This window comes from Mytilus edulis, chromosome 7 (assembly GCF_963676685.1).
Source record: "Mytilus edulis chromosome 7, xbMytEdul2.2, whole genome shotgun sequence".
Lineage (NCBI taxonomy): Eukaryota > Metazoa > Mollusca > Bivalvia > Mytilida > Mytilidae > Mytilus > Mytilus edulis.
The window spans coordinates 6,271,750-6,299,392 of NC_092350.1; the positions used below are offsets into that span (position 1 = coordinate 6,271,750).

A 27,643-nucleotide genomic window follows, 5' to 3' on the forward strand; every position below is an offset into this window, starting at 1 on the left:
AGGCCAGTGGTAATATCACAATCACAGATAATGCATGGATATAAGGTGAACAAGTGAATTTAAGTTAGATACTAACTACATGTTTTACGCGGGAATTGGATAAATAATGGATGTATCCATAGCTTACAAAGTCGACACACTTCGTTTGGAAATCTTGCAATTCTAATTATTCCCAATTCCAATTATGTGTGTTTTCATTTAGACTTACAAGATATACCAAACATTTGTAAAGTATCTTAATATGTGATTTAAATACCAGTTAATGCAGAATAAAAATACATGCATTTTAAACTATATACAGTTACACAACTGTACCAGGTTATGGGAAAGTTGGGATCCTGCTATCATGTTTAACCCCGCCACATTATGTATGTATGTGCCTGTCCCAAGTCACTGGCCTGTAATTCAGTGGATGTTGTTCGTGATGTGTTACATATTTGTTTTTCTTTTTTTTTGTACATAATAGTAATCAAAGGTTCCAGGATTATAATTTAGTACGCTAGACGCGCGTTTCGTCTACATGAGACTTATCAGTGATACTTATATCAAAATATTTATAAAGCCAAACAAGTACAAAGTTAAAGAGCATTGAGGATCCAAAATTCCAAAAAGTTGTGCCAAATACGGATAAGGTAATCTATGCCTGGGATAAGAAAATCCTAAGTTATTCGAAAAATTCAAAGTTTTGTAAACAGGAAATTTATAAAAATGACCATATAATTAATATTCATGTCAACACCGAAGTGTTGACTTCTGGGCTGGTGAAACTCTCGGGGACGAAACATCCACCAGCAGTGGCATCTACCCAGTGGTGTAAATAGTTATCAAAGGTACTAGGATTATAACTTAGTACGCCGGACGCGCGTTTTGTCTACATAAGACTCATCAGTGACGCTCACATCAAAATATTTATAAAGCTAAACAAGTACAAAGTTAAAGAGCATTGAGGATCCAAAATTCCAAAAAGTTGTGCCAAATACGGTTAATGTAATCTATGCCTGGGATAAGAAAATCCTAAGTTATTCGAAAAATTCAAAGTTTTGTAAACAGGAAATTTATAAAAATGACAACATTATTGATATTTATGTCAACACCGAAGTGTTGACTTCTGGGCTGGTGAAACACTCGGGGACGAAATATCCACCAGCAGTGGCATCTACCCAGTGGTGTAAATAGTTATCAAAGGTACTAGGATTATAACTTAGTACGCCGGACGCGCGTTTTGTCTACATAAGACTCATCAGTGACGCTCATATCAAAATATTTATAAAACTAAACAAGTACAAAGTTAAAGAGCATTGAGGATCCAAAATTCCAAAACATTCAGCCAATTACGGCTAAGGTAATCTATGCCTGGGATAAGAAAATCCTTAGTTTTTCGAAAAATTCAGAGTTCTGTAAACAGGTAATTTATAAAAATGACCACATTATTGATAATCATGTCAACACAGAAGTGTTGACTACTGAGCTGGTGATACCTTCGGGGACTAAACGTCCAGCAGGAGTGGCATCTACCCAGTGGTGTAAATAGTTATCAAAGGTACCAGGATTATAATTTAGTACGCCAGACGCGCGTTTCGTCTACATAAGACTCATCAATGACGCTCATATCAAATTATTTATAAAGCCAAAACAAGTACAAAGTTTAACAGCATTGAGGATATAAAATTCCCAAAAGTTGTGCCAAATACGGCTGCTTATTTGAAACAATTCCTTTCTAACATTGTCTGCATTGACATTTCATACAATATAAATAAAGGAATAAAGAAGAAACAGCATGTATATGTCTATAAAATATCCACTCATGTCAAATATAAAATGTATCCAAATAATACAGAAAGAAATTTAGAAGTCAGGATACAGTCTTCATCTTAAGGTAGTTGCCAATTAAATGTAAAGCTGTACATTTTTCGAGTTTATAACATTATAGAAACATTGAAACAAAACAGCATCAAATAAAAATTAAATTGGCGCTAATCATTGCACAGCATTTGTTCTTCCTGCATTTCTATTGAGGTTGCTGTAAGGACTATTATTGTTGATTAATTTACAATTTTACACATTTTGCTTCAGATGCAATTTTGTTCTTGGTATTGTTTCTGTTTAATGACGTTTAAATACTGCTGCCGATATTAACCTCTTCATGAAATAAACTTATTATATATAGCAGGACTAAATTTAGTATATACGCCAGACGCGCGTTTCGTTTACAAAAGACTCATAAGTGACGCTCGAAACATGATTTTGTTTTATTAATGATTGAGGTATCTTTAATAACCATTTACAACACTGGGTCAATGCAACTGCTGATGGACGTTTCGTCCCCGAGTGTATCACAAGCCCAGTAGTCAGCACTTCGGTGTTGACATGAATATCAATTATATGGTCATTTTAAATAAATTTCCTGTTAAAAAAACTTTAAATATTACGAAAAACTGATGGTTTTCTTATCCCAGGAATATATTACCTTAGCCGTATTTGGCACAACTTTTAGGAAATTTGGGTCTTCAATGATCTTCGAATTCGTACTTCTTTGTCTTTATACCCCCGCTTTAAAAAAAGGGGGGGGGGGTATACTGTTTTACCTCTGTCTGTCAGTCCGTCCGTCAGTCCGTCAGTCAGTCCGTCCCATGAAACTTTCGTCACATTTTTCTCAGGAACTACACATCCACCCTTTCTGTAATTTGGTATCAACATTTATATATGTCAGCCATACCGTGTGATGCGTTTTCAGATTCCTCACTTGACAACTTCCTGTTTACCGAACACTTGTCTGATTTTACACATGATAGCCAAGTTGAAAATTTTCGTCACATTTTTCTCAGGAACTACAATACAAGGATTTCTGAAATTTGGTTTCAGGATTTATATAAGTCAGCTATACCGTGTGATGCGTTTTCAGATTCATCACTCGACAACTTCCTGTTTACCGAACACTTGCATATTTTTACACTATTAATATTATCCACTTGCGGCGGGGATATCCTCAGTGAGCAGTAGCTCGCAGTTTCACTTGTTATAATTATTTTGGTATGAGCGTTAAATGAGTCTTATGTAGACATTATTGTTGATAACTGTTGCCAAAATCTTCTTGTAATCATTCTTATTTTAATTGTAACATATGTATAACTTACCTCTTTTTTAACTTTGTTTTTATACCATCGTTTTTCTATCTCAACTCTCACTCGCTTAGAAACTTCAACAATGATTGCTAGAACAATACTACCAAGTAGAATCAGAAAAACACCAAACATGTTTTCAATTTCTAACTCGGAACTGGACTTTATCTGACTCTTCGCTACTTCCGCTTGTGTACAGTTTGAACGCCACCATCTGCAAGAAATAAATCGGGTTAACCAGTACACCGTTTCAGGTTCAACTTTATAATTTTATATTTTCATTTTTTATTGCTGCGTCTATTCTTTGGCTGGTTGAGAGTAACATCAGCTCTGTGGTTAGCGTTCTCTACGGACATGATTTGTCGCAATCATTTCTTAAATTCATTACCTTAAAATTTAGACATTATAACGAAACTTACTTGTTTACTCCCTCAGAATAAGTTGATAATTAATGGATTTGGCAACTCTGTTTGAGTCCTCTTCGTTCAAATAGTTCATCACTTAAGTATATCAAATTTTTAGGCTATGAAACTTTGGATCTCAAGTCTATGAATGACCATTAAATTCATTTTACTAAGGAGCCTACATTGTGTCTTGTGTAAGATTATTTGTCTGTTTGTCTTTTTCTGTTTTAATCATGGTGTTTTTAGTTTATTTTCGATCATTGATCTTAAATGTCCCTCTAGTATCTTTCGTCCCCTTTTATATGCATTTGTATTTAAATCAAACAGACCAGTGGTTATTTCTATGTATACGTACTTTCCTTTTAGAATATCTAGGTGACCATTCTCCTGCAGCATCAGCAGTGCACGATTGATATCATCCCTATAAGGAGCACCACGTGGGAAACCAAAACTATACTGTTTATCACCGAATCCTTGATGTATCGATTCCAAATCAGTGCAGTGCTCCATAGCATAGTGGTCATTCATTACACTGTCGTCCAAAAACACATATTTATTATTGTCCCCTTGAACCATTTTCCTTGCATCATCTCTCTTATCTGGCATGAGAGTGACATCATCTAACTTCATATGTATCCACATTCTTTTATAAACGTCATTATCAGACTTTTCAAAGAATTTTTCTAAATCGCTTCCTTTTAGGACACCGTAGCTGATCTTCTTTTGTGTGACTAAGGCATCCACAGTCTTGACTCTGTTGTCAATATTTTTTAGCGTGAGGAAAGCAGCAAGATTAGCCGTATAGGCGGTAGTTATAATAAGAGTACAAAACCAATAAATAGCAACAATTGTTCTCATAGAAGTTGTCTGAGGTGAGTACTCAGTTCCTCCTGTAACAGAAAAAAACATGACTATAATATGCCTATTGTTAGCATAATCAAAGAATTAAACTAAATAAAAATATAATACAGAATAATAGTGTTGATTAGAAGTTTTACCATTCCAAGCCCTTTTATTATCAAAATACCAACACTATCATTGACACCCATACTATCACATAATATTTCGGGTTGTAGTTAGAAAGCAAATACGGGTTCAAACAGAAATATTTCGGAGCACTGAAATAAAACTGTGCATTTCGTTATCACAGATGTTCGCATTAAAATTGTTTGAAGTGAATATTCAGTTCTTTCTGTATCGGACAACAATATACACTTCTAAAACAACGAAATCCATTTGTTAGCCGGCATGACGAATCAACTTCATATATAACTATTGCTGGACAATAGTGTTAATTAAAATTACATCATTCGAGTCCCCTTTTTTTTCCAAATACCCAGAATTAACAAGTTCTAGGTCAAATATATTACTGATACCAAAAGTATATGTCACATGTTGATTTTGGTTGTAGTAGTGAAACCAGGACGGGTTTTAAAAAGATAGATTTTGAAAGCAGATAAAACTGTGCACTTCGCTATCAGCATGACTTTACAAATAATAAATGTACATTTTGAAATAAAGGCAACAGTGGTATGACCGGTTATGTCACGGGCGTTTTTATTTACTTTGTAAGAATACAGGATCTAGAAGTATATCCTAAATCCTAACATATTTACCTTTAAAAAAAGGGAATCCATGACTAGGCCCTATTATCGTTATTACCTTGTAAAAGAACGTTAAGAGAGTACCATAAGCTCTCTTTCAGATCAAATTGTTGTTCCGACTCTCTTTGTGTTGTATCATATCGTCCCATCAGATAAAGTGCACCTCCAACAACAAAGAAAACACCAAGGATTGTAAACCATAATTGTGTGGTAAATGGCCCGAGGAATTGGAAGAAAGTGGGCGTAGCTGGTGGTTTCTGTAACAGTATGCTAACAGTAGAGTCCATTATTGTAGTTGAAAAAGAGATTTGCTCTTCACGTGAAGATTTAACGTCCAAAGATCCGATGATGATATCTCCATCCTATAAGAAAATAATAAGCATCATTTTTAATTACTTATAGATATGTTACCTGTCTATTGAAGGTAACGGCAGTCAATCTACTTTTTATATCTATGATATATGAGTTTTTTCTCTGTAAAAAATAAAAGTTGCCATGCACTCCATAATAGAATGTAGTCGAAAAAGAGTTTAACTCATAACGTGAAGATTTAACGTCCAAAGATCCGATGATAATATCTCCATCCTAAAACAAAATAATAAGCATCAATTTTGATTACATATTTTACCTGTCTGTTAAAGATAACTGCAGAAAATCTACGTTTTATATAATTTATTTATTATGAACATGTATCGTTACTCGTAACGATCCAGCGCCCTCGTGGGAAAATCGTTGACTATTATTCAGACGTTTTATATATATATATATATATATATATTCATTAAATAAAATAATAAAATAATAAAATAAGTATATATATATATATATATATATAAGTACGTCTGAGTCAGTGACAACCCTACCACAGATGTATCCATCGGATCGCCATCAATGATGGTGATAAATGGCTGTGTACATAATGTATATACAACTCGTCTAAACATCAACCCAACAATGTTAGATCTGTAAATTTGCTTTCGCAAATTTTTGGTTCTTCCCTCGCCGGGATTCGAACCCATGCTACTGTGATATCGTACAGATCTAACATTGTTGGGTTGATGTTTAGACGAGTTGTATATATATATATATATATACATCTGCACACATGTGAAATTGTTTTTTTACGCCTATATATACGAGTGTGCAAGACAGTAAGATGAGTAAATCGAAAGGAGGTTCAAGAACTGGAACTGTTAACCTGTTACTTATCTTACTAATTATTTCATGAATATATATATCTCCACATGTGAAAATTATTTTTACGCCTATATAATATATATATATATATACATATATATAATACATGAGTGTTTCTGTTGAATAAAATTTTTGCAATGCGCTTCGTAATTGTGATAACGGCAGCTCTCTGAGACAGGTATTACAGAAAAGTCAGGTTAAAAAACCTTAAAGACATTTGCTTTTCTTTAACCAGTAAGTAAACTCATCATAGATACCAGGACCAAATTTAGTATATACGCCAGACGCGCGTTTCGTCTACAAAAGACTCATCAGTGACGCTCAAATCCAAAAAAAGTTAAAAAGATCAAATAAGAATATCGGTAAAAAATATCATTCCAAAAAGCTCACCTCTTTGAAAAAACTTTATATTATGATTTTAATCCCGTTTGGTTATCAATTAATAAACTCAATTGATAAGTTTTCTCTGATTTTTCAGCACATACATGTGGTATAGTAATCTAGAGCTTTATCGTTGACTAACGTCATCAACTATTGCCACTATTTAGTAAAATTAGTGATGAAAGGCACTTGTATATTTCAAACATTTTTTAAGATAATAGGCAAAAACTAAAAAAGTCTTCTGTAAACGGCAATAATAACTTAATTAACGAGTCATTTTGATTTAAGATTTTGCCTATGGTAGGTTATTTGTAAATCATGTCTTTCTGGTAAAAAATTATATTTAAAGTCTCTATATATCTATCATAATTTTCAAATACTAAAAGTAGGCATACATGCATAAAATGATAAAAAGTGTTTATGACGCTGAACTTGGAGTCTTTTAGTGTGTTATTTTGGATATCATGTTTTACTAATTCAGTCAATACATACTCCTTTTACTATTTGATTGATGATTTTGTCCCAGTCACTAACGCCATTGTCTGCCAGTTTAATACTAAATTCAAAGTTCATTATCCTGGACACTTCCTCTAAAATATCTACACAGAAACCTTCATATTTACCGCCATGTCCTCTCTGAACAAATGGTGGATCCTACAAAAATAAAGGAATAAATAATACAACTCTATAAGAAAAGACAAGATAGCTGTTTTGAATTTTCCACCGGGTTTAGTATTATTTTAATGGAGTTTAGTATTATTTTAATTCATGTTTATCACCAGTATGACAGTCGCATAAAAATTCATTATATTGACAACGGTTTGTGAACAAAACAAACAGACATAACATGTAAAAAAAATGTCATAAATAGGGGTACAGCCAACAGTATGCTATTATCTTAATCACTATTTAATCAAAATGAGAGAAAGGATATCTTTTGAGAAATCAAAACCCATAAACCGAAGGAACACAGATGGAAAAGAAAACAACACGTAATGAATTCCATGAATGGGAAGAGTTTTTCAGAATTTACTTTCAACCAGGAACACTCCAATTTGCATATTTGAAGGCCAATACGATGTTCAAAAGAAAGACGACAAAATTGCAAACAACATTTCACAAAATACACAGACGAAAATGACAAATGTGGTTTATAAGAGATGAATGTTTATACATTAATTAAAATCTGTTTTGTTACCATGAGACGGATCAAAGATAATTTTATAATTTGTTTTATAATTCATTTGTATAAGTTTTCACCTGATTTTGAGATAAGAGGTGTTCAGAATAAATGTTTTATAATATGCTTACACATAATTACATTAACATGATTAATGCACACAAACGAAAGGACTGCATTTAAACAAAAAATCCTGAATAGTAAATAAGTATACTCACTAAACGAGTAATGACGGTGAAATTTTTATCTTTCAAAACTTCTTGCAATTTGTGGTCAACATCCCTGTCCATTGGTTTGTCTACATGTAGGATAGGTCCACTATCAGAAAATGTACATGAACCAATCTAAAATGTATAAAATGTACATGAACCAATCTAAAATGAATAAAAATGTACATGAACCAATCTAAAATGTAAAAATGTATAAAAATGTACACGAAACAATCTAAAACGACAATATGGATCACTTCAATTACAAACAATACGAATCTAAATGTATTATTATCAACGAATTAAATGTAATGCAATATTTCATTTATCGAAATTATGATGAAATTTAGATGACATCCTACTTGACTTTAAAAAATAAGCTATAACTGTTATTTTTTTTTCTGGAATTCATCGATTATAATGGTTGTGTAAGATATATGTATAATGTACATGAGTATATCTAGACATAGGAGATTTATGAGGTTTCTTTAAGGATGTACGATATTTGTATAAACATTTTAACATTTATGTAACGTCGACACATCCCAATATATTAATACGTTACTCACCTGTTCTACTTTACCATTCAATCGTGTTAAACTCATGTTGAAGTTAGTTTTTATTCGAAGTTGTGTCTCAGGCTTAAGAATCCAATGATATGATCCTAAAGCTCCATTATATTGGTTTTCCTGACGACAAATTATAGAAAGTATTTGAATACTTGACTCAATATAATTTAAACTTAGCTGAGAGAATACTATGAAAAATTCTGGTAATAAAACTTCCATGTTAAAAGTAAGAAAAAAACTAGGTTTCTTTTGGTAATATTTGTTGTTGGGCTACTGTCATAAATACATTTACAAAAAAATATTATGATATAACTATTTGTATAAAAAGTGGGGGGTTATAAGGCGGGAATCAAATCGTTACGTCGAAGAAAGACTGACACCTGTGTCTATAGACCGTGAATAGCAAAACACAAACAACAGCCTTTAAAACACTACATAGAAAAATGGCAGATACAAAGGAAGACTCCAAAACACTTGGATTAAACTTAGGTGCTCCGAAAGTGTGTTTTGATAAGGATTCTCTACCTCAGAAATAGATAACTGGAGCCGCTTTGGTGAAACGTCACGGAATTTAGGGTCCTGAATGCTGTTGAATTCTGTACTTTTATTGTCCTCTTCTCTTTAATAATCCTTTTTATGTTTTTTTGTTTATTCGAGCGTCAATTGTGGTCTTTTGTTTGGTCTTTTGTGGACAGTTGTCTCATTGGCAACCATACCACATCTTTCTTTTTATATTTTGAAGGCGAAACGCGAGTCTAGTGTACAAAATATTAAGCCTGGTATTGATGATGAGTTTATTCACCATTCGTCTTGTAACCTGTTAGATATAGATGTTCAGTGAAATGAAAATACTTTACCCGATCTTGCATTTTATCCAAGATTTTCTCTTTTGTAATAAATCTGTCTCTTTCCGGTTCTGCGTTACAATCAGTGCCTTGGGACAGGAAATGACGCAACATATCCACAGTGTCAACCAGTACTGCAACTTCAAATCGGGACTTTTTCTTAAAGTAATCTCCTACAAATGAAAATCAATAATAAAAAAAAATATGTCAGGCAAATACGATTAACAAAATAATAAAACAAAAATTTCCAAAGTAGAACATCTTTACTATGGGCCATAAACATGAAACATAAGCTTTTCAAAACAGAACATTTGTTATATATAGTAAGCAGGAAACATAGCATTTCAAAACGGCACGTTTACGGGTCATTAACACAAATATTAAGGTAACTCAATATTTTCTTCCGTAAACGAAACGACTATTTATCGCAGAATGCAAAATAAGCAACCTTATCACCTATAGCTATTTAGTCTTTAAAATGTCTCAATCTTGCAATCTTATCCTATACTTATGAAAAAGCGACATTTTCTATCGATTCTATCCTAACACTTAGTCCTATAAAATGTTTCTTCGGGGACATTAAAAAAAATTAATAATAATAAAAATATCAATATCAGTATCAGTATAAGAACGTTAAAATTTACTAAGCATGCGAAAACATATATAGGACTATCCTTCTACTCATTGCATAGAACAAAAACACATCTCCACCCTCAGGAATGCCTCCATCATTGTCGTCCTTTTATAAAATTAGGTAAAGAGTGGTGATAATAACACAAGAAAAATTCATACGCAGAAAAATAATGTGAATAAAACTAATCCTGCTTACAATTTAAAGCAAACGAAATGTATAAAATCTTACTACACTTTTGTACTGGTGTTCACTGTGTATCATCACCACCGGATATAGGTACCCTTGTTCTGGTTGTCTGTTCATTGTCCAAGAAAAACTACATTTATAACTGTACATAAATAAACAAACAGATATCCAGCTGGTATTTGTACAGAAAAAGTTTTTTCTTAGACAATGATTTGAGAACCATACCAAGGGTATCTGTATCCGGTGGTGTTGATACACAGTGATACAAGGGTATCTTTATCCGGTGGTATTGATACACAGTGATACACAGTTATGTTTAATATGAGGCAAGCATTACCTGTAAATGGGGAAGAAGTCTGTATGAATTATTTTTTTGTAACTTAAATATTTGTTAAAAAAAAGAAACGGAAATACCGTAACGTTTCCGATTTTTGTTCTGTTGTTAGGGATTTTAGTTGTGACGTTATTTAAATTATGACGTCATATGCAATGTAAACAAAGAAACGCTATCACCAGGTAACGTTTTTTTCATATCAAGGAATTATTAAAAATGAAATTGATATTGCGCGTTCCTTCCTATTTTATACTAGACTGATAAATATATATTTTACTCAAAGTTTCATACAAACGAGACCGGAAAAAGGAAGTACATTGTACATTTTTGCGCAGGTCCGGGATTTCAAAACACGACAAAAAAAATTTGAACGATTTTGAGTTCATTAGTACAATGAAAAATTCGGGAAATTTTCCCGTATTTTTTTTTTATTGAATTTTCTACTGTTATTGGGGACTCCGTCCCCATAATATGAGGCAGGCATTACCTGTGAATGGGGACGAAGTTTGTTTAAATTATTTTTTTTGTATTTTAAATATTTGTTAAAAAAAAGATACGGAAATACCGTAACGTTTCCGATTTTGGTTCTGTTGTTAGGGATTTTACTTGTGACGTTATTTTAGTTATGACATCATGTTCAATGTCAACAAATAAACGCAATGCATCAGGTAGGCCTAACGTTTATTCATACCAAAGACAAAGAATGATTAAAAATGAAATATTGGTATTGTGTTCCTTGAGTTCCTATATTTTACTAGACTAATCAAAGTCTCACGACAACAAGACCGGAAGAAGGAAGTAGAGTTATATGTTCTGCGCAGATCCGGAAATTAAAAAACACGACAAAAAAATTTGAACGATTTTGAGTTCATTAGTATAATGAAAAATTCGGGGAATTTTCTACTGTAATAGGGGACTTCGTCCCCATATTACACAATATGCGATCCAGTAGAAATATTTTCATCGATGGTGTCTCGAACACCCACAGTCAGACCATCCGCATTATACGATTTCTTTTTTCCTCCCTGACGCCTTCCCAATTTTACAACTCATACGCACCGGTCAAGATTAAATGTTGTTTCTTTACAATTTTGAGATGGTATGACTACTTGCTTCGCATCGTTACATATACGCAGGCAAAAGACGACGCGTATAGCACTTTGCATAACTTAACTGATGTAAAAGGTGTATTTGAGCAATAACAAATTGTAGAGGGACACAATTTTTTTTCAAATTACGAATTCAATCAATAAAGCAGTAACGGAAAGCTGAAATGTTTCTTTGTCCTGAACATGCATGAACTAATAGGCATTCGGCAAACGACCATCCATTCTGAGAAATTCGAGTGACAAACACATTTTGATTCTTTACTTGAATTAATTATATATTTTTTATACTCTAAATTTGTATTAAAACATATATGACATAACTCATTTGTTTTTGATTTACCTGGTATCCCAATAGTAAGTTGGTTATGATCGAGCATCTGTAAACCGTACAGGGTAGCAGACGTAGGAAAGCTTGCATCGAATATATCTTCAAAATCCTTAAAATAAATTCACAAAAAAATCAAGCTATGTTAATCTGGAGAATCCGAAACCTTTTTCAACAGGCTTTATCCTCCTCAATAATACACTAACTAATCACATGTTGTGTGTTAAATTATACAAATGAAGAAGACTCTGAGATTACCCCCAGTTTTAAGGTTAGGGTTCGTGTTGCTCAGTCTCTAATTTTCTATGTTGTTCATTGTGAACTATAATTGTTTGTCTGTTTGTTTTATATCGTTTTTAGCCATGCCATTGTCAGTTTATGAATATATTTTGCCTCCTTGCTTCATATGAAATTTTGCAGAAATATAAAATGTATAATGAAGATACAAACGTAAACAATGTTAGGCTATTGAAATAAAAAAGCAAATAAATATCAATGTACTGATCTAATTGTGTACTTTGATTTGTGTTTCAATTCATAATTTTATTAGGTTTCTGTCCAAAAATGTATTGATCATTAAGACATAACAAACTTGTATTGGCTGACTATGCGGTATTGGCTTTGCACATTGTGGTTGAAGGCCGTACGGTGATCTATAATTGGTAATTTCTGTGTAGATTGGTCTCTTGTGGAGAGTTGTCTCATTGGCAATCATGCCACATCTTTTATATTAGCAATAATGCATTTGTCGGCAGCTTACTTGACCTAGATACAGTCTAGCATCGGCCAATATTTTAAGGTGAAATAAAATAATTCAGGAAGGAAAATTGCTATAACACAATTAATAACTAAAGGTAATTAATTACCAAATAGGTTAGAAACCACTTCCTTGAATGATGAAGTAAATGAAGATCTTTCGCCTGAAACATACAGAAAGTTGTTATTTTAAGTCTGAAAAATAAAGACCTACTACTAGTATCCGAAACTTCCCACCATTTTACAGTTAAGAGCTTGATACTTGGTTTGGTGAAGTAGATTGAGATGTTCTGCCTGATATGTATAGAGATTTGTTTTGTCAACAATGCGACTGTCATATAAGTGAGAGGTTAGCGCTAAAAAACCAAGTTCAATCCACCATTTTCTACATTTGAAAATCCCTATACCAAGTCAGGAATATGACAGTTGTTGTCCATTCATTTGATGTGTTTTGTCATTTGATTTTTGCCATTTGATTCGGGACTTTCCGATTGAATTTTCCTCGGAGTTCAGTATTTTTGTGATTTTATTTTTTAGATGAACTTTTTTTTTGTAATTATTTTATTTTTCAAGATGAAACATGTGAAATTACATAATACAGTATTAGACACAAAGTATAAAAAGTTAATTAACACTTGTAAGATCGATTAAATCAAAAAGGTATAATAAGATATTGATTTTGTTAATTAAATGCTGCTTCTAACGATTGCCACTTCTGTGAGAGGTTTAGCGCTATAAAACCAGGTTCAATCCACTATTTCCTACATTTGAAAATGCCTGTACCAAATCAGTAATATGACAGTTGTTGTCCATTCGTTTAATGTGTTTTATCATTTGATGTTTCCATTTGATTAGTGACTTTCCGTTTTGAATATTCCTTGGAGTAAAGTATTTTTGTGATTTCTACGTTTTAAGTGACAGTAGTATCCATTTTCAAATCTCATAAATCGATAAAAAGTTATTAAAACAACGAGACAAACAAAAACTGATGAAATTGAGCCTTTAATTCATTGTTGTCGTTTGTTGATGGTTACATATAAAACTGTTTTTCATCACCAACACTACATAAATAAGGCCGTTAGTTTTCTCGTTTAAATTGTTTTACGTTTGTCATTTCGGGGCCTTTTATAGCTGACTATGCGGTATTAGCTTTGCTCATTGGTGAAGGCCATACAGACCCATATGACTGTTAATTTCTGTGTCATTGGTCTCCCGTTCCCAGCGCATGTTTGCACCTGTCCCAAGTCAGGAGCCTCTGGCCTTTGTTAGTTTTGTATGATTTTTAATTTTAGTTTCTTGTGTATGATTCGGAGTTTAGTATGACGTCCATTATCACTGAACTAGTAACATGTTTGTTTAGGGGCCAGCTGAAGGACTCCTCCGGATGCAGGAATTTCTCGCTGCATTGAAGACCCATTGGTTGCCTTCGGCTGTTGTCTGCTCTATGGTTGAGTTATTGTCTCTCATTTCCATTCTCAATTTTAATTTTATGCATCTGAATCTATAACCACTGACACACTCAAAATGTCACTGTCGGGTAAAAAAATGGAAATAAAGTAATAGTAAAACTACCGCAAAAATGACGTTCTTAACAACTTCTCTGTCCATTGAATGCAGTATGAATTTTTCCATGTGATTTATTCGTAGAGTTGTTAGAGTCTGTCGTAAATCTGGGTCATCCTTACTGGCTATCTTGACCGGAAGTTGTGTTGGGAAGACAAATATATTCTTTTGACTTAATGACAATACAGGTGCAAAATCACCTGTAAAAGAATGAATGTTTTCAAATGAGACAACTCTCTACCAGGGACAAAATAACAAATACAGGTCACTTTATAAACGTTAGTAAATGTAAGTGAAATGAGCATGCTGTTTAAACATTTTGAAAATTTCTGGAGAAAGTTGTAAAAGATTCAACGCAGAAGGAATGAATTTGTCTTACTCTGTATAAAGGGGAACTATTGGAATACGTACATGTCTTTCCAATTGATATTTTATCGTGTGGTTTTCTATGTTGTGATGTTATGCTATTGTTTAAGAAAAAAGGAGAAGGTTTGGTACCATTTAAACGTTTAATCCCGCTGCACATTTTTGTACCTGTCCAAAGTCAGGAATCTGATGTACAGTAGTTGTCGTTTGTTTGTGTAATTTATACGTGTTTCTCGTTCCTCGTTTTTTATATAGATTAGACCGTTGGTTCTCCCCTTTGAATGGTGTTACACTAGTAATTTTGGGGCCCTTGATAGCTTTTTCTTCGGTATGAGCCAAGGCTCCGTGTTAAAGGCCGTATAATGGTTTACTTTTATTAATTGTTATTTGGATGGAGAGTTGTCTCATTGGCACTCACACCACATCTTCCTATATCTATGTAGGAAGCTTTATGAATACATCGATCATGTAGTACAATATAAAGCCAAAACAGGTACTATGTTCACTTATCTCTGTCATTTAGATCATCAAAGTTTTCTTAAGCATAGACATATTTTTTTTAAATTTTAATCGACGTGTACAAGGTTGCTAAAGATTTGTAGTACGTAAGAACAGATTAACTTTACAAATACTACCATATTACCTTGGGATAAAAACGCCACTTTTTTCCACCTCAGTTTTTCAACAATTTGTGCTATCGCAGTAGACATAGAAGAAGCATCGGGAAGAATCGGAAAGGTTCTTTCTGACGGCTCTGGCTGTCTTGAAGACTCGGTAACCAAATGAACCTGCTTTCGGATCACATATTGCATGGAAGTGAAGACATCGATGTAAGGGCCGATAGCTATAGCCATTCGGTCATCATCAAATAGAGACCGAGCTAAAACAAAAACAAAAAAAAACCTAACATATTATTATTGGCGTTCACAAGATGTTACGGTAATCAATAGCAATAGGAACTGTTTTGAATAAGGAATTGAGTTTACAAACTATCAAAGGTCAGTAGTGTATTGTATGCCTTACACACACATTTAAAATCGTTGTTGCGGGGGTTGTTTTACTACATGTAATTCTCAACTATTGTGAATTTTTTTGATCAAATTTGTCTATTACCTATTTCTATTGTCCTTGCTTTAAACTGTCCTCCTCGACCTTTGATATTTGGTTTATCTTCATTTTTAAGTTGTTATTCTTAATTGAAATAGGCCGAGACCATATTCACAACATTTACAGATGTCTGAGCCATTATAGGCATATACTGCAGGTAAAAATTGAATTGATAGTTTATATAAACCTTCTACAGTTTGTTTTTGTGATCTGGTTTTTGTATGGCAGCATGTTCCTTTAGCTTGTTTAAAGAAAGCATAATAAAAGGAAACCCGAAATTATGAAGATGAATTTTACTATGTTACACAAAACATTCATTACTTAAACGTCTTTTTCCGCGGTGTTCAAATTGAATAGTTCTAGCTTACAAATAGCTTGTACGTCGAAAAGCATAGGTTCACCACGCTTAAACATGGAATGTACCGGTCTTGTCACACGGGTAAAACAAGAAAAGATATATACAGGGTAAAACAAAAAATAATTTGTACGAATCAAGAAGGCTCATTTTTTATCATTGTTATATACATTAAAACCATCTTATACATTTATTAAATTATTTGTTGTTGTTGTTGTTGTTGTTGTAGTAGACATACCAGAGGTAAGACTTTGGTAAACATGTGGTCCGTCTGTTTTATCATAGGCTACTTCCGTTAAGTTCAGTTTACAGAAATGCAAAGATGAGTTCTTTTCCAGTGTTTCAGCAATAGTTTTGTAATTCTCAAAATTAGTGCGGTTTTTGTACCCAACAATTGCTGTAATTAGAAGAAAAAAAATTAGTGTTATTGTCTTGAAAGTAATTTGTGTTGCAACATTTGTCCTCATTGTAGAAGTGTATTAAAGGAGTGTACATATAAGTCAGTAATATAAATTATAAACATTTTAGTTGGAATAATATTGTATCCATGATAAATCATTCATTACATGACTATGATAAAATATTAATAAAACTTATGATTAAGTGTCAGAGAGCAAAATAAACCAAAATTGGGGTCAATTTGAAATAGCCAAAAAGATTTAAAAGATCTACTTTGAAAGTATTATCTTCGTAATTGTTTGATGAAAAGTGTTCTATAACATGCTGCATTAAAAAAAACACACATTTTAGCTATGAATAAATATATTTATATATATTTGGGCTAAAATTTCAAATGACTGTGCTTCTTAATTTTTTTTTTTGGTTTTGCTGTTTTTGTTATTTACACACGTCCATCTCAATATAATATAAATTAGACTTTGAAACTGCCAAAAAAAATATCCCGACTAACACGCTACATTTTCAAATGGAATCTTCTGATTTTAATGACTTAATCATATTCAATTTATAGAGCAACGATATTTTATCTGAGTTATTGGATAATATCAGATTATTACATGACATTTTTCATAATGCATGTATTATCAGCCCTAGGTTCAATATCAGCCCAAGAGCCGCATGGCTCGAGGGCTGATATTGACCGAGGGCTGATAATACATGCGATATGAAAAATGACATGTTATGATCTTTTTATCATATGCTTCAACAATGGAGAAAAATCACAAATTCATATATTGATCCTTTTACGTGGTTCCCAAATAGAAGTTCAAAGAGTAAAAAGTTCACGGACGTCGGATCCCAAATTTAGTACATTCGATATGAAATCTGTCTATCAGATGCCTCAACAGAAGAAAAAAAAAACATTTTAATATGGACGAAACGACAAAAGAAATGATTCAAAAATATACATAATGAACACTGTTTGAAAAAGTAAACTTTTTTAACGTAACTTTCTAAATTATGTTTGAAACTTTTAAAAAACGCATTTATTTAATAATTTGATTTGATTTTGTTTTTATTATTATTTTACAAAATATACTTTCCAGTATCCAAACAATTGTTTTGCTATAAAATTGAGATTGTACACTACTTTGTAAGTTTTTTAGTGAAAATGTAGCATTGAGGTATGTTTTCCGGAATTTGCCGAGTATCACCGGAATGCCATGCGATAACGTTACGGAAAGGCATGTGATAACACTCGAAGCATGTGATAAATTTTTCATATCAGCCCGCTAAGCACCAATTCGAAAAATATGGAATTTGCGTTGATTTAATGCTATTATCATACAGTAAAAATCATATGTTATTTAGTATAAGTATATGATAATAGCAAGTTTTCTTGCATCATCAACTCTATTTACATGAAATACTGTAAATTCTATTGAAACATAATTAAAACCTTAAATAAAAATAATTGAAAAAATCATATGTAAACTGATTCAAATTCAAATCTCATACTGTTATAATTATAAAATAAATCTTTTACACGCCAGGTGGAGATCCCAGACTGCAATGAAGGGCTTAGCTAATGCAATCAGTGGAAGTTATTTGATGACATGCTTACACAATTTATTGGAATTCTGTTGACGTTTTCTGACATTAAACTGATATATCCACAGTACTATCCAGGGACTTTGTTTGCACAAATTGATGAATTATTTTAGATATTGATGAATACAGAGTTTTCCCATAGAGATGGTAAACAATAAGAATTAATTCAATAAAATATTATGAGTACAATGTACAGTGTCTGGAATATGACGCTTTGTAATATACAAATACGCAGGTTTAGCATCCACTTAAAAGTTAGTTACATAATTTTTTCTATTTGTAAACCATGCTCATTTTCAGGTTTGCATATCAAATTACGACAGACTGTCTCCATTTATAATTTAATTATATAAACACTTTATTCTCTGCTGTTAATCAATGGCATTTAAAAAAGGACAAATATTTTTCAATTGTTACTCAAAAACCTGAAAAACATAAAAGTGGCAATCGGAAAATGATGTAAACTAGGGCGTTAACCAGATACAAAGGTGTCTAAGATGGCAATCAGAAAACGATGTAAACCAGGGCGTTAATCAGATAACAGGGTTTTTAAGGAGGCAATCAGAAAACGATGTAAACCAGGGCGTTAATCAGATAACAGGGTTTTTTGTTAAGGAGGCAATCAGAAACGATGTAAACTAGGGCGTTAACCAGATACAAAGGTGTCTTAGATGGCAATCAGAAAACGATGTAAAATAAAGCGTTCATCAATACTAAAGGTTTTTAAGGAGGAAATAAGAAACGATGTAAACAAGAGGGTTAATCAGATAACAGGGTTTCTTGGATGGCTACAAGAAAGCGATGTAAAAAGATCGTTTTTAGATACAAAGGGTTGCTAAGGTGGCTATAAAAAAAAACAAGAAACTTAAGCTGGTACAAAGGGTGTCTAATATGGCAATCAGAAAACGATGTAAACTAGGGCGTTAACCAGATACACAGGTGTCGTAGATGGCAATCAGAAAACGATGTAAAATAAGACGTTCATCAATACTAAAGGTTTTTAAAGAGGAAATCAGAAACGATGTAAACTAGGGCGTTAACCAGATACAAAGGTGTCTTAGATGGCAATCAGAAAACGACGTAAACTAGGGCTTTAATCAGATAACAGGGTTTTTAAGGAGGCAATCAGAAACGATGTAAACAGGACGTTAACCAGATACAAAGGTGTCTCAGATGGCAGTCAGAAAACGATGTAAAATAAAACGTTCATCAATACTAAAGGTTTTTAAGGAGGAAATCAGAAACGATGTTAACAAGAGGGTTAATCAGATAACAGGGTTTCTTAGATGGCAATCAGAAAACGATGTAAAAAAGACCGTTTTAAAATACAAAGGGTTGCTAAGGTGGCTATGAAAAAACCAAGAAACTTAAGCTGGTACAAAGGGTGTCTAATATGGCAATCAGAAAACGATGTAAACTAGGGCGTTAACCAGATACAAAGGTGTCTTAGATGGCAATCAAAAAACGATGTAAAATAAGACGTTCATCAATACTAAAGGTTTTTAAGGAGGAAATCAGAAACGATGCAAACTAGGGCGTTAACCAGATACAAAGGTGTCTTAAATGGCAATCAGAAAACGATGTAAACTAGGGCTTTAATCAGATAACAGGGTTTTTAAGGAGGCAATCAGAAACGATGTAAACTAGGGCGTTAACCAGATACAAAGGTGTCTTAGGTGGCAATCAGAAAACGATGTAAACTAGGGCTTTAATCAGATAACAGGGTTTTTAAGGAGGCAACCAGAAACGATGTAAACTAGGGCGTTAACCAGATACAAAGGTGTTTTAGATGGCAATCAGAAAACGATGTAAACTAGGGCGTTAATCAGATAACAGGATTTTTAAGGAGGCAATCAGAAACGATGTAAACTAGGGCGTTAACCAGGTACAAAGGTGTCTTAGATGGCAATCAGAAAACGATGTAAACTAGGGCGTTAATCAGATAACAGGGTTTTTAAGGAGGCAATCAGAAACGATGTAAACTACATGTAGGGCGTTAACCAGATACAAAAGGTGTCTTATATGGCAATCAGAAAACGATGTAAACTAGGGCGTTAATCGGATAATTAGACAATATACGTATAGTGTCTTGAAATATGAAATTTATTTGTATGAGGCTTAGAAACGGGAAAATGCGAGGTTCTACCGAGCATTTTCCCGTTTCGTGCCGAATACAAATAAATTTCATATTTCAAGACACTATACGTATATTGTTTTTATACTGAAATCGATAAAAAATAATAAAAAATAATAAAAATATGAAACAAATATCATTAAAAAAAGTGTTTGGAATTTCCCCCTTGGGGTACCATTTTGGGGTATTTCCCTATGAGCGTAGTCTAGGCGGTAAGCATTGACAATTTAAGGAATTAGAAAGGGAAAATGAATTTAATTAATAACATTTGATAAACATGGTATATAAATTACCAGTTTGAAGACATAACAGGTTTAAATTTATAAAAGTTTGACCATTGTTACTACAAGTTGTCATGGTTGTGACGTGACGTTGTAAGTAGGCGGGGCTTATAGGTGAGTTGAGGTCATTGACGTATAAAGCTAACGTTTATACGTATAGCTTTATCTGTATAGTAAAATAGCTGATTGCAGTATAACAGGGTTTTTAAGGAGGCAATCAGAAACGATGTAAACTAGGGCGTTAACCAGATACAAAGGTGTCTTAGATGGCAATCAGAAAACGATGTAAAATGAGACGTTCATCAATACTAAAGGTTTTTAAGGAGAAAATCAGAAACGATGTAACAAGAGGGTTAATCAGATAACAGGGTTGCTAAGATGGCTATACAAAAAACAAGAAACTTAAGCTGGTACAAAGGGTGTCTAATATGACAATCAGAAAACGATGTAAACTAGGGCGTTAATCAGATACCAAGGTGTCTAAGATGGCAATAAAAAAACGAAGTTAACTAAGGCGTTAATCAGATACCAAGGTGTCTAAGATGGCAATAAAAAAACGAAGTTAACTAAGGCGTTAATCAGATACCAAGGTTGTCTAAGATGGCAATCAGAAAACGATGTAAACTAAGGCGTTAATCAGATACTACGGGTGTCTAAGATGGCAATCAGAAAACGATGTAAACAAGGGTGTTAGTAAGATACCAAGGGTTTCCAAGTAGGCTACTAGAAAGCGATGTAAACTGGGGTGTTAAACAGATACCAAGGGTGTATAAGGTGTCAATCAGAAAGTGATGTAAATAAGGGCGTTAATCAGATACCAAGGATTGCTAAGATGGCTATAAATAAAGGCAACAGTAGTATACCGCTGTTCAAACTCATAAATCCATGGACAAAAAACAAAATCGGGGTAACAAACTTAAACTGACGGAAACGCATAAATATAAGAGGAGAACAACGACACAACACTACAATGTAACTAACACACACAGAAACGGACCAAGCATCAGACAAAATCCCACGAGAATAACAAATATAACATCAAAACCAAATACATGAATTTGGGATAGACAAGTACCGTGACACGTCTTATCGCGATGTCAATTTACACTCAAAAATAAGAGAAAACAAACGACGCAACGTTAAATTGTAACACACACAGAAACGAACTATAATATAACAATGGCCATATTCCTGACTTGGTACAGGACATTTTTAAAGGAAAAAATGGTGGTTTGAACCTGGTAAAAAATACAAGAAACTTAAGCTGGTACAAAGGGTGTCTAATATGGCAATCCGAAAACGATGTAAACTTAGGCGTTAATCAGATACCAATGTGTCTAATATGGCGATCCGAAAAGGATGTAAACATAGGCGTTAATCAGATACCAAGGTGTATAATATGGCAATCCGAAAACCATGTAAACTTAGGCGTTTATCAGATACCAAGGGTGTCTAAGATGGCTACTAGAAAACGATGTAAACTAAGGCGTTAATTAGATACCAATGGTGTCTAAGATGGCAATCAGAAAGTGATGTAAACTAAGACGTTCATCAGATACTTAAGGTTTTTAAGGAGGAAATCAGAAACGATGGGTGTTTTAAAATCATATACCTTGGGTTTTTTAGATGGCTACTAGAAAGCGATGTAAACTAAGGCGTTAATCAGATACCAAGGGTTTCCAAGATGGCTACTTAAAAGCGATGTAAACAAGAGCGTTATTCAGATAACAAGGGTTTCTAAGGTGACAATAAGAAAACTAAGAAACTTAGGCTGGTAGTCAGCAAACGACGATATCTTTATATAACTAGCATTAAACAAACCGAAGAAGACGTATCTAATAAGTTCAGTCATACTTGAGTACAAGAGTTGCTACATATGCAGATAGAAGTAAATTGGGGCAACTGACGTTATAAAAAGGCAATCCTAAACCAACGATATCAAAGAGGAATCTGAAACCGACGATATCAAAGGGTAATCTAAAATCGATGATATCGAAGGGCTATCTGAAACCAACAAAGCAATGGGAATTTGAAACCGACAATCTACCAAAGGGCAATTTGAAGCTTACGACATCAAAGGGCCATTTGAAACCTATGATATCAAAGGGCATTTTGAAACCGACGATATTAAAATGCAATCTGAAACCAACGATATCAAGAGCAATTTGAAACCGACGATATCAAAAGGCAATCTCAAACCAACGATATCAAAGGGCAATCAGAAACCGACATAACTCAGTGTGGTAATTAGAATACAAAATATGTCGTTCAACATCTGAAATATGAACTCAGTCGTATCACATATAAAATATGTCATATAACATATAAAATTTGTCGAATCACAAATAATATCTGTAATAATATAAAATTAGTCGTACCAGACAAATAATCACCGATACCACAAGAAAATAACAGTCGTATAACATATAAACTTTTATAAAGTATGTGTTATTTAAAAAAACGCTTCATAATCTCATTTATATTAACTTTCTTTTTCTGTTTGACAATAGATCCAAATTTGAGAATAAAAACATATCACGGATGCCTAGCTACTACTAGTATTTGATTCTTTGTTTACCTAATGAGCTAATATTAAGAGCTGTACAATAGTATACGGCCTATTAATATTCTATTGAATAATGAATGAAAACTTTATTCTCATAAACCTTGTAACAGTGAACACTATAACAACAGGTAGGGCAAGTATGAATTAAATGAAGAAAAAACCCGTCTCTAACCGGAGGAACGACCTTTTCTTATAAACGAGCTGAAATACATTTGCATAACTTTGTAATAGAACGTCATTATTTGATAACAATAACTTCTGTTAAGATTATTATTTTTCTTGAGCAGTGATTTTTTTTTATTTAAACTAATTGTCGTACTAAATAATCATTCAAATTACCACACCGGATCTGTATTACGACTGACGAAGTACATAATGTGTTAGGAGTCACTAACTGTCGTCTATTGCCTAATCTTTCCTGGGTCTTTTAGTTCATTCCTGTTGTTTAATGGCTTTCAAATTATTTACTTGTTAGACCTTCGAGTATAATTACAATCAGTACCTTTTAGTTCTTTTTTATAATAAATGATTATAAAAACTTATATTACTATGATAGTCATTTACTAAATGAAAACCCTGTTTATAATGTCCAGGTTTTTAAACAAAAATGATTGCGGTAACAACTAGAAAATTGCACTGACATATGAGACTAGCGTGAAAAGTACAATAGTGTTGGTGGAATGACCTTGTAGTTATGTGACATTAGAGGGATTTATTTTGTTATACCAAATTAAGAAAAGACTAATGGTAACATGAAAACATATAACATTGAGAAGATGCGGTATAAATGCAAATGAGACAAGTTGAACTCTCAACACGTGTTCATAATGACATAGAAGTTAACAACTATAAGTCACTGAACGGTCTTCAACAATGTGAAAAACCCCTATCGCATAGTAAGTTGTAAAAAACATTGAAACGACAAATGTAAAACAATTCAAACGAGAAAAATTAAGACCTGAAAATAATTAAAAACAATGAACGAAAAAAAATTATGATAAACAGAAACAGACTACAACCACCTAACTACAGGCTCCTCACTTTGGGACAGCCACATACACGGAATGCGTCGGGGTTCAACATGTAAGGGAGTTCTCATCCACCTAACTTTAAACAGTTGTGTAACTGTACAACATATGAACATATTATAAAAATCAGTTGAAAAGGGAGGGCGTCACACATCAGGTTGATACAAACAGAAAAAAAAGTAAAAAGTACTCGCAGTTATCGACAGCTTGTTCAAAGCCAATAACAACTAATAAAAAAATCATGTATCTAAGTAATAAGCATCATAATGAGTCATCTGTCGGATTATAAGATGACCATTGAAAATTGCAGCAAAAATACTTGCAATTAGATTTTACAAACGACCTTGAGGGAAACCTTTGTTTTGTTAGATGGTGTGGAAGTGTAGTGTAAAGAGTTGAAAAGTCAAAGTGTCCATTTAAACGAAAGGTCCATCAAAAGTCGTAATTTACATGTATCTATAGCATCCGAAGATTTACGTAGCATTAAATGTACTCAGAATTCGTAGATAAGATATAGCCTCTTGTAATTTCTACTTGTGTTGTTCGGTCACTCATCGAATATTATTCTATATTTGAATTCTTGTATCAATTACTCTTTACTTATGTCAAAAATGCAGGTATCAGGCAAGCAGTTACCGATAACACACCAAAACGATTATGATGTTGAGGATGTATGCCACATAAAAAAATCGTCTGTACCACATATAAAACTTTTATATAGATTGTGTCATTTTCAAAAAAGCATCAAATTCTCATTTATATTTGCTTTCTTTTTCTATTGAATAATGAATGAAAACTTTATGCTCATTAACATTGAAACAGTGAACACTATACGAACAGGTAGGGCAAGTATGAATTAAATGAAGAAAAAAGCCTTCTCTAACCGGAGGAACGACCTTCTCTTAAACGAGCTGAAATAAATTTGCATAACTTTGTAATAGAACGTCATTATTTGATAACAATAACTACTGTTAAGATTATTATTTTTCTTGAGCAGTGATTTTTTTGTTTAATTTAAACTAATTGTCGTACTATTTTAGGTGTCACTAACTGTCATTTACTGCCTAATCTTTCCTGGGTATTTTAGTTCATTCCTGTTGTTTCATGGCTTTCAAGTTATTTACTTGTTAGACCTTCGAGTATAATTACAATCCGTACCTTTTAGTTAACAACTATAAAAATGAACGAAAAAAAATATGATAAACAGAAACAGACTGCAACCACATAACTACAGGCTCCTTACTTTGGGACAGCCACATATACGGAAAGCGGCGGGGCTCAACATGTAAGGGAGTTCCCATCCACCTAACTTTGGACAGTTGTGTAACAGTACAACATAAAAACATATTATAAAAATCAGTTGAATAGGGTTTCACTCATCAAGTTGATACAAACAGAAAACCAAGCAACAAGTACTTGCAGTTATCGACAGCTTATTCAAAGCCAATAACAACTAATGAAGAAATCATGTAAGAAATAAGCATCATAATGAGTCACCTGTCGGATAAAAAGATGACCATTGAAAGTTGCAGCAAAAATACTTGCAATTAGATTTTTCAAACGACCATGAGGGAAACCTTTGTTTTATTAGATGGTGCGTACATGTAAGTGTAGTGTTAAGAGTTGAAGAGTCAAAAGTGTCAGCAAAATTGAAAGGTCCATCAAAACTCGTAATTTATCTATAGCATCCGAAGAAATTTGTTACACGCTAAAAATAATTAATTCACGTTTCTACTCTGCATTTGTAGTAAAAAGTAAAATCACAAAAATACTGAACTCTGGGGAAAATTAAAAACGGAAAGTCCCTTATCAAATGGCAAAATCAAATGATAAAACACATCAAACGAATGGACAACAACTGTCATATTCCCGACTTGGTACTGGCATTTTCAAATGTAGAAAATGGTGTATTGATATTTATGTTTGATAACGTAGCATCAAAACGTATTCAAAATGCTTATAGAAGATATAGCCTCTTGCAATTTGTACTTGTGATGTTCGGTTACATTGTACTCATCGGATATTATTCTATATTTGAATTCTTGTATCAATTATTCTTTACCCATATCAAAAATGCAGGTGGAACACATTAATTGTTCCTAAATCAGGAATAAGAAGTGTGACTTTGACGCCACAAAATTTCGAGTACGATTATCACAATCAGAAATTGTCCCATCAAAATACATGTTTGGTTGGTTCGAGCACAAGTTTTATAACTCGAGTACTGAGTAAAGCATTTTTTTCAACAAAAGTCCATGTTGTATGTAAAAAGGGTGTGCATCTACTAAACCAAATATATTGTATAAAATTTGCATCTACAATGTATAAAAATACTTTATACTAGCGTCTTATAAGTTCAAAAACAATAGCGTATTTATAAGTTTATAAGATAATTCTTAGAAAAAAATAGGAAAATGTTCAACTAATGACCGAACAACAAATCATCTTTCAAATGCGCATATTTAGGTGTACTTTTTATCGCATTGAATATTGAATGTTAATGCAATTATATAGAAAGTGCAATGAATTATATATTTTTGTCTAGGTATTGTTAAATCATGCATCTTATTACAGAGTATGACGTCAGAGGTTTGCAATTACAGTTTTCACTTAAACACCGTGGTTCATGGCAAACAATGTAATGGAAATTATGATTACAAAATAAATTTGTTTGAAACAGAAACTTCTGTGATTTTTTAAAATCTTTTGACCGTTTTAAATGTGTATTGTTTTGAATGTTAATCCAGGAACCATTATATGCATGAAGTTAAAACATACCTGCGTTTAAATATGTACTGAAAGACTTCACAGAAAATACAGTGCACAGACTGAAGAAAACCAATATCTTTAATCTCATGCTGAAAGTATGTATTCACCAGGTTATAGGTAATATGCCTCTACAGGAATCTAGTTCTTATTTCTCTACAGGAATCTAGTCCTTGCAACAGTCATAAACTCTTGTAGTGCAAACTGGAATGTTGTAACTGATTCTAGCTTTTGCATTTATAGTACAAATTTAATTATTTCAAAACATTCGGACTGACCAATTCCAGCTTGACAAACAAACTTTCACTTTAGACAGATTTAGCGATAGCCACAGCCCTTGTCCGAGGGTTATACTATTATTGACTCCTGGAGAAGAGAAATATCAACACATAACTGTTAGAATTGATATAATTAATAAATCCCCATAGATAGTGTTTTACATATTGTTTTTCTACCGTGTACAATAGTCGCTGTTATAATGGTATTAATATTATATGAATTATAATATTTACATTTCCCACACGAGACTTGTTTGAATGCATCAATGAGGCGATTTTATAATGGAATTATATAGTTGACAGATGGGTCTTTCAGTTGTATATTATTTTTTATCAA

At 32.9% G+C, this 27,643-nt stretch overlaps 1 protein-coding gene across 1 annotated transcript in view; it reads right to left on the minus strand.

The window, feature by feature from the left end:
• Positions 1-27,441, minus strand: part of LOC139529818 (glutamate receptor ionotropic, kainate 3-like) — a 28,094-nt gene extending 653 nt beyond the window's left edge. The window contains exons 1-13 of the mRNA XM_071325731.1: positions 27,041-27,441; positions 16,482-16,640; positions 15,425-15,661; positions 14,425-14,615; positions 12,963-13,016; positions 12,112-12,208; positions 9,521-9,681; positions 8,664-8,783; positions 8,104-8,229; positions 7,198-7,359; positions 5,186-5,489; positions 3,879-4,413; positions 3,135-3,333 (exon numbers count right to left, since the gene is read on the minus strand). Of these exons, the coding sequence (XP_071181832.1) occupies positions 3,135-3,333; positions 3,879-4,413; positions 5,186-5,489; positions 7,198-7,359; positions 8,104-8,229; positions 8,664-8,783; positions 9,521-9,681; positions 12,112-12,208; positions 12,963-13,016; positions 14,425-14,615; positions 15,425-15,661; positions 16,482-16,640; positions 27,041-27,119 (2,424 nt within the window). The 5' untranslated portion in view covers positions 27,120-27,441. The remainder of the gene's footprint in view (positions 1-3,134; positions 3,334-3,878; positions 4,414-5,185; positions 5,490-7,197; positions 7,360-8,103; positions 8,230-8,663; positions 8,784-9,520; positions 9,682-12,111; positions 12,209-12,962; positions 13,017-14,424; positions 14,616-15,424; positions 15,662-16,481; positions 16,641-27,040) is intronic.
• Between the last annotated feature and the right edge of the window lie 202 nt (positions 27,442-27,643).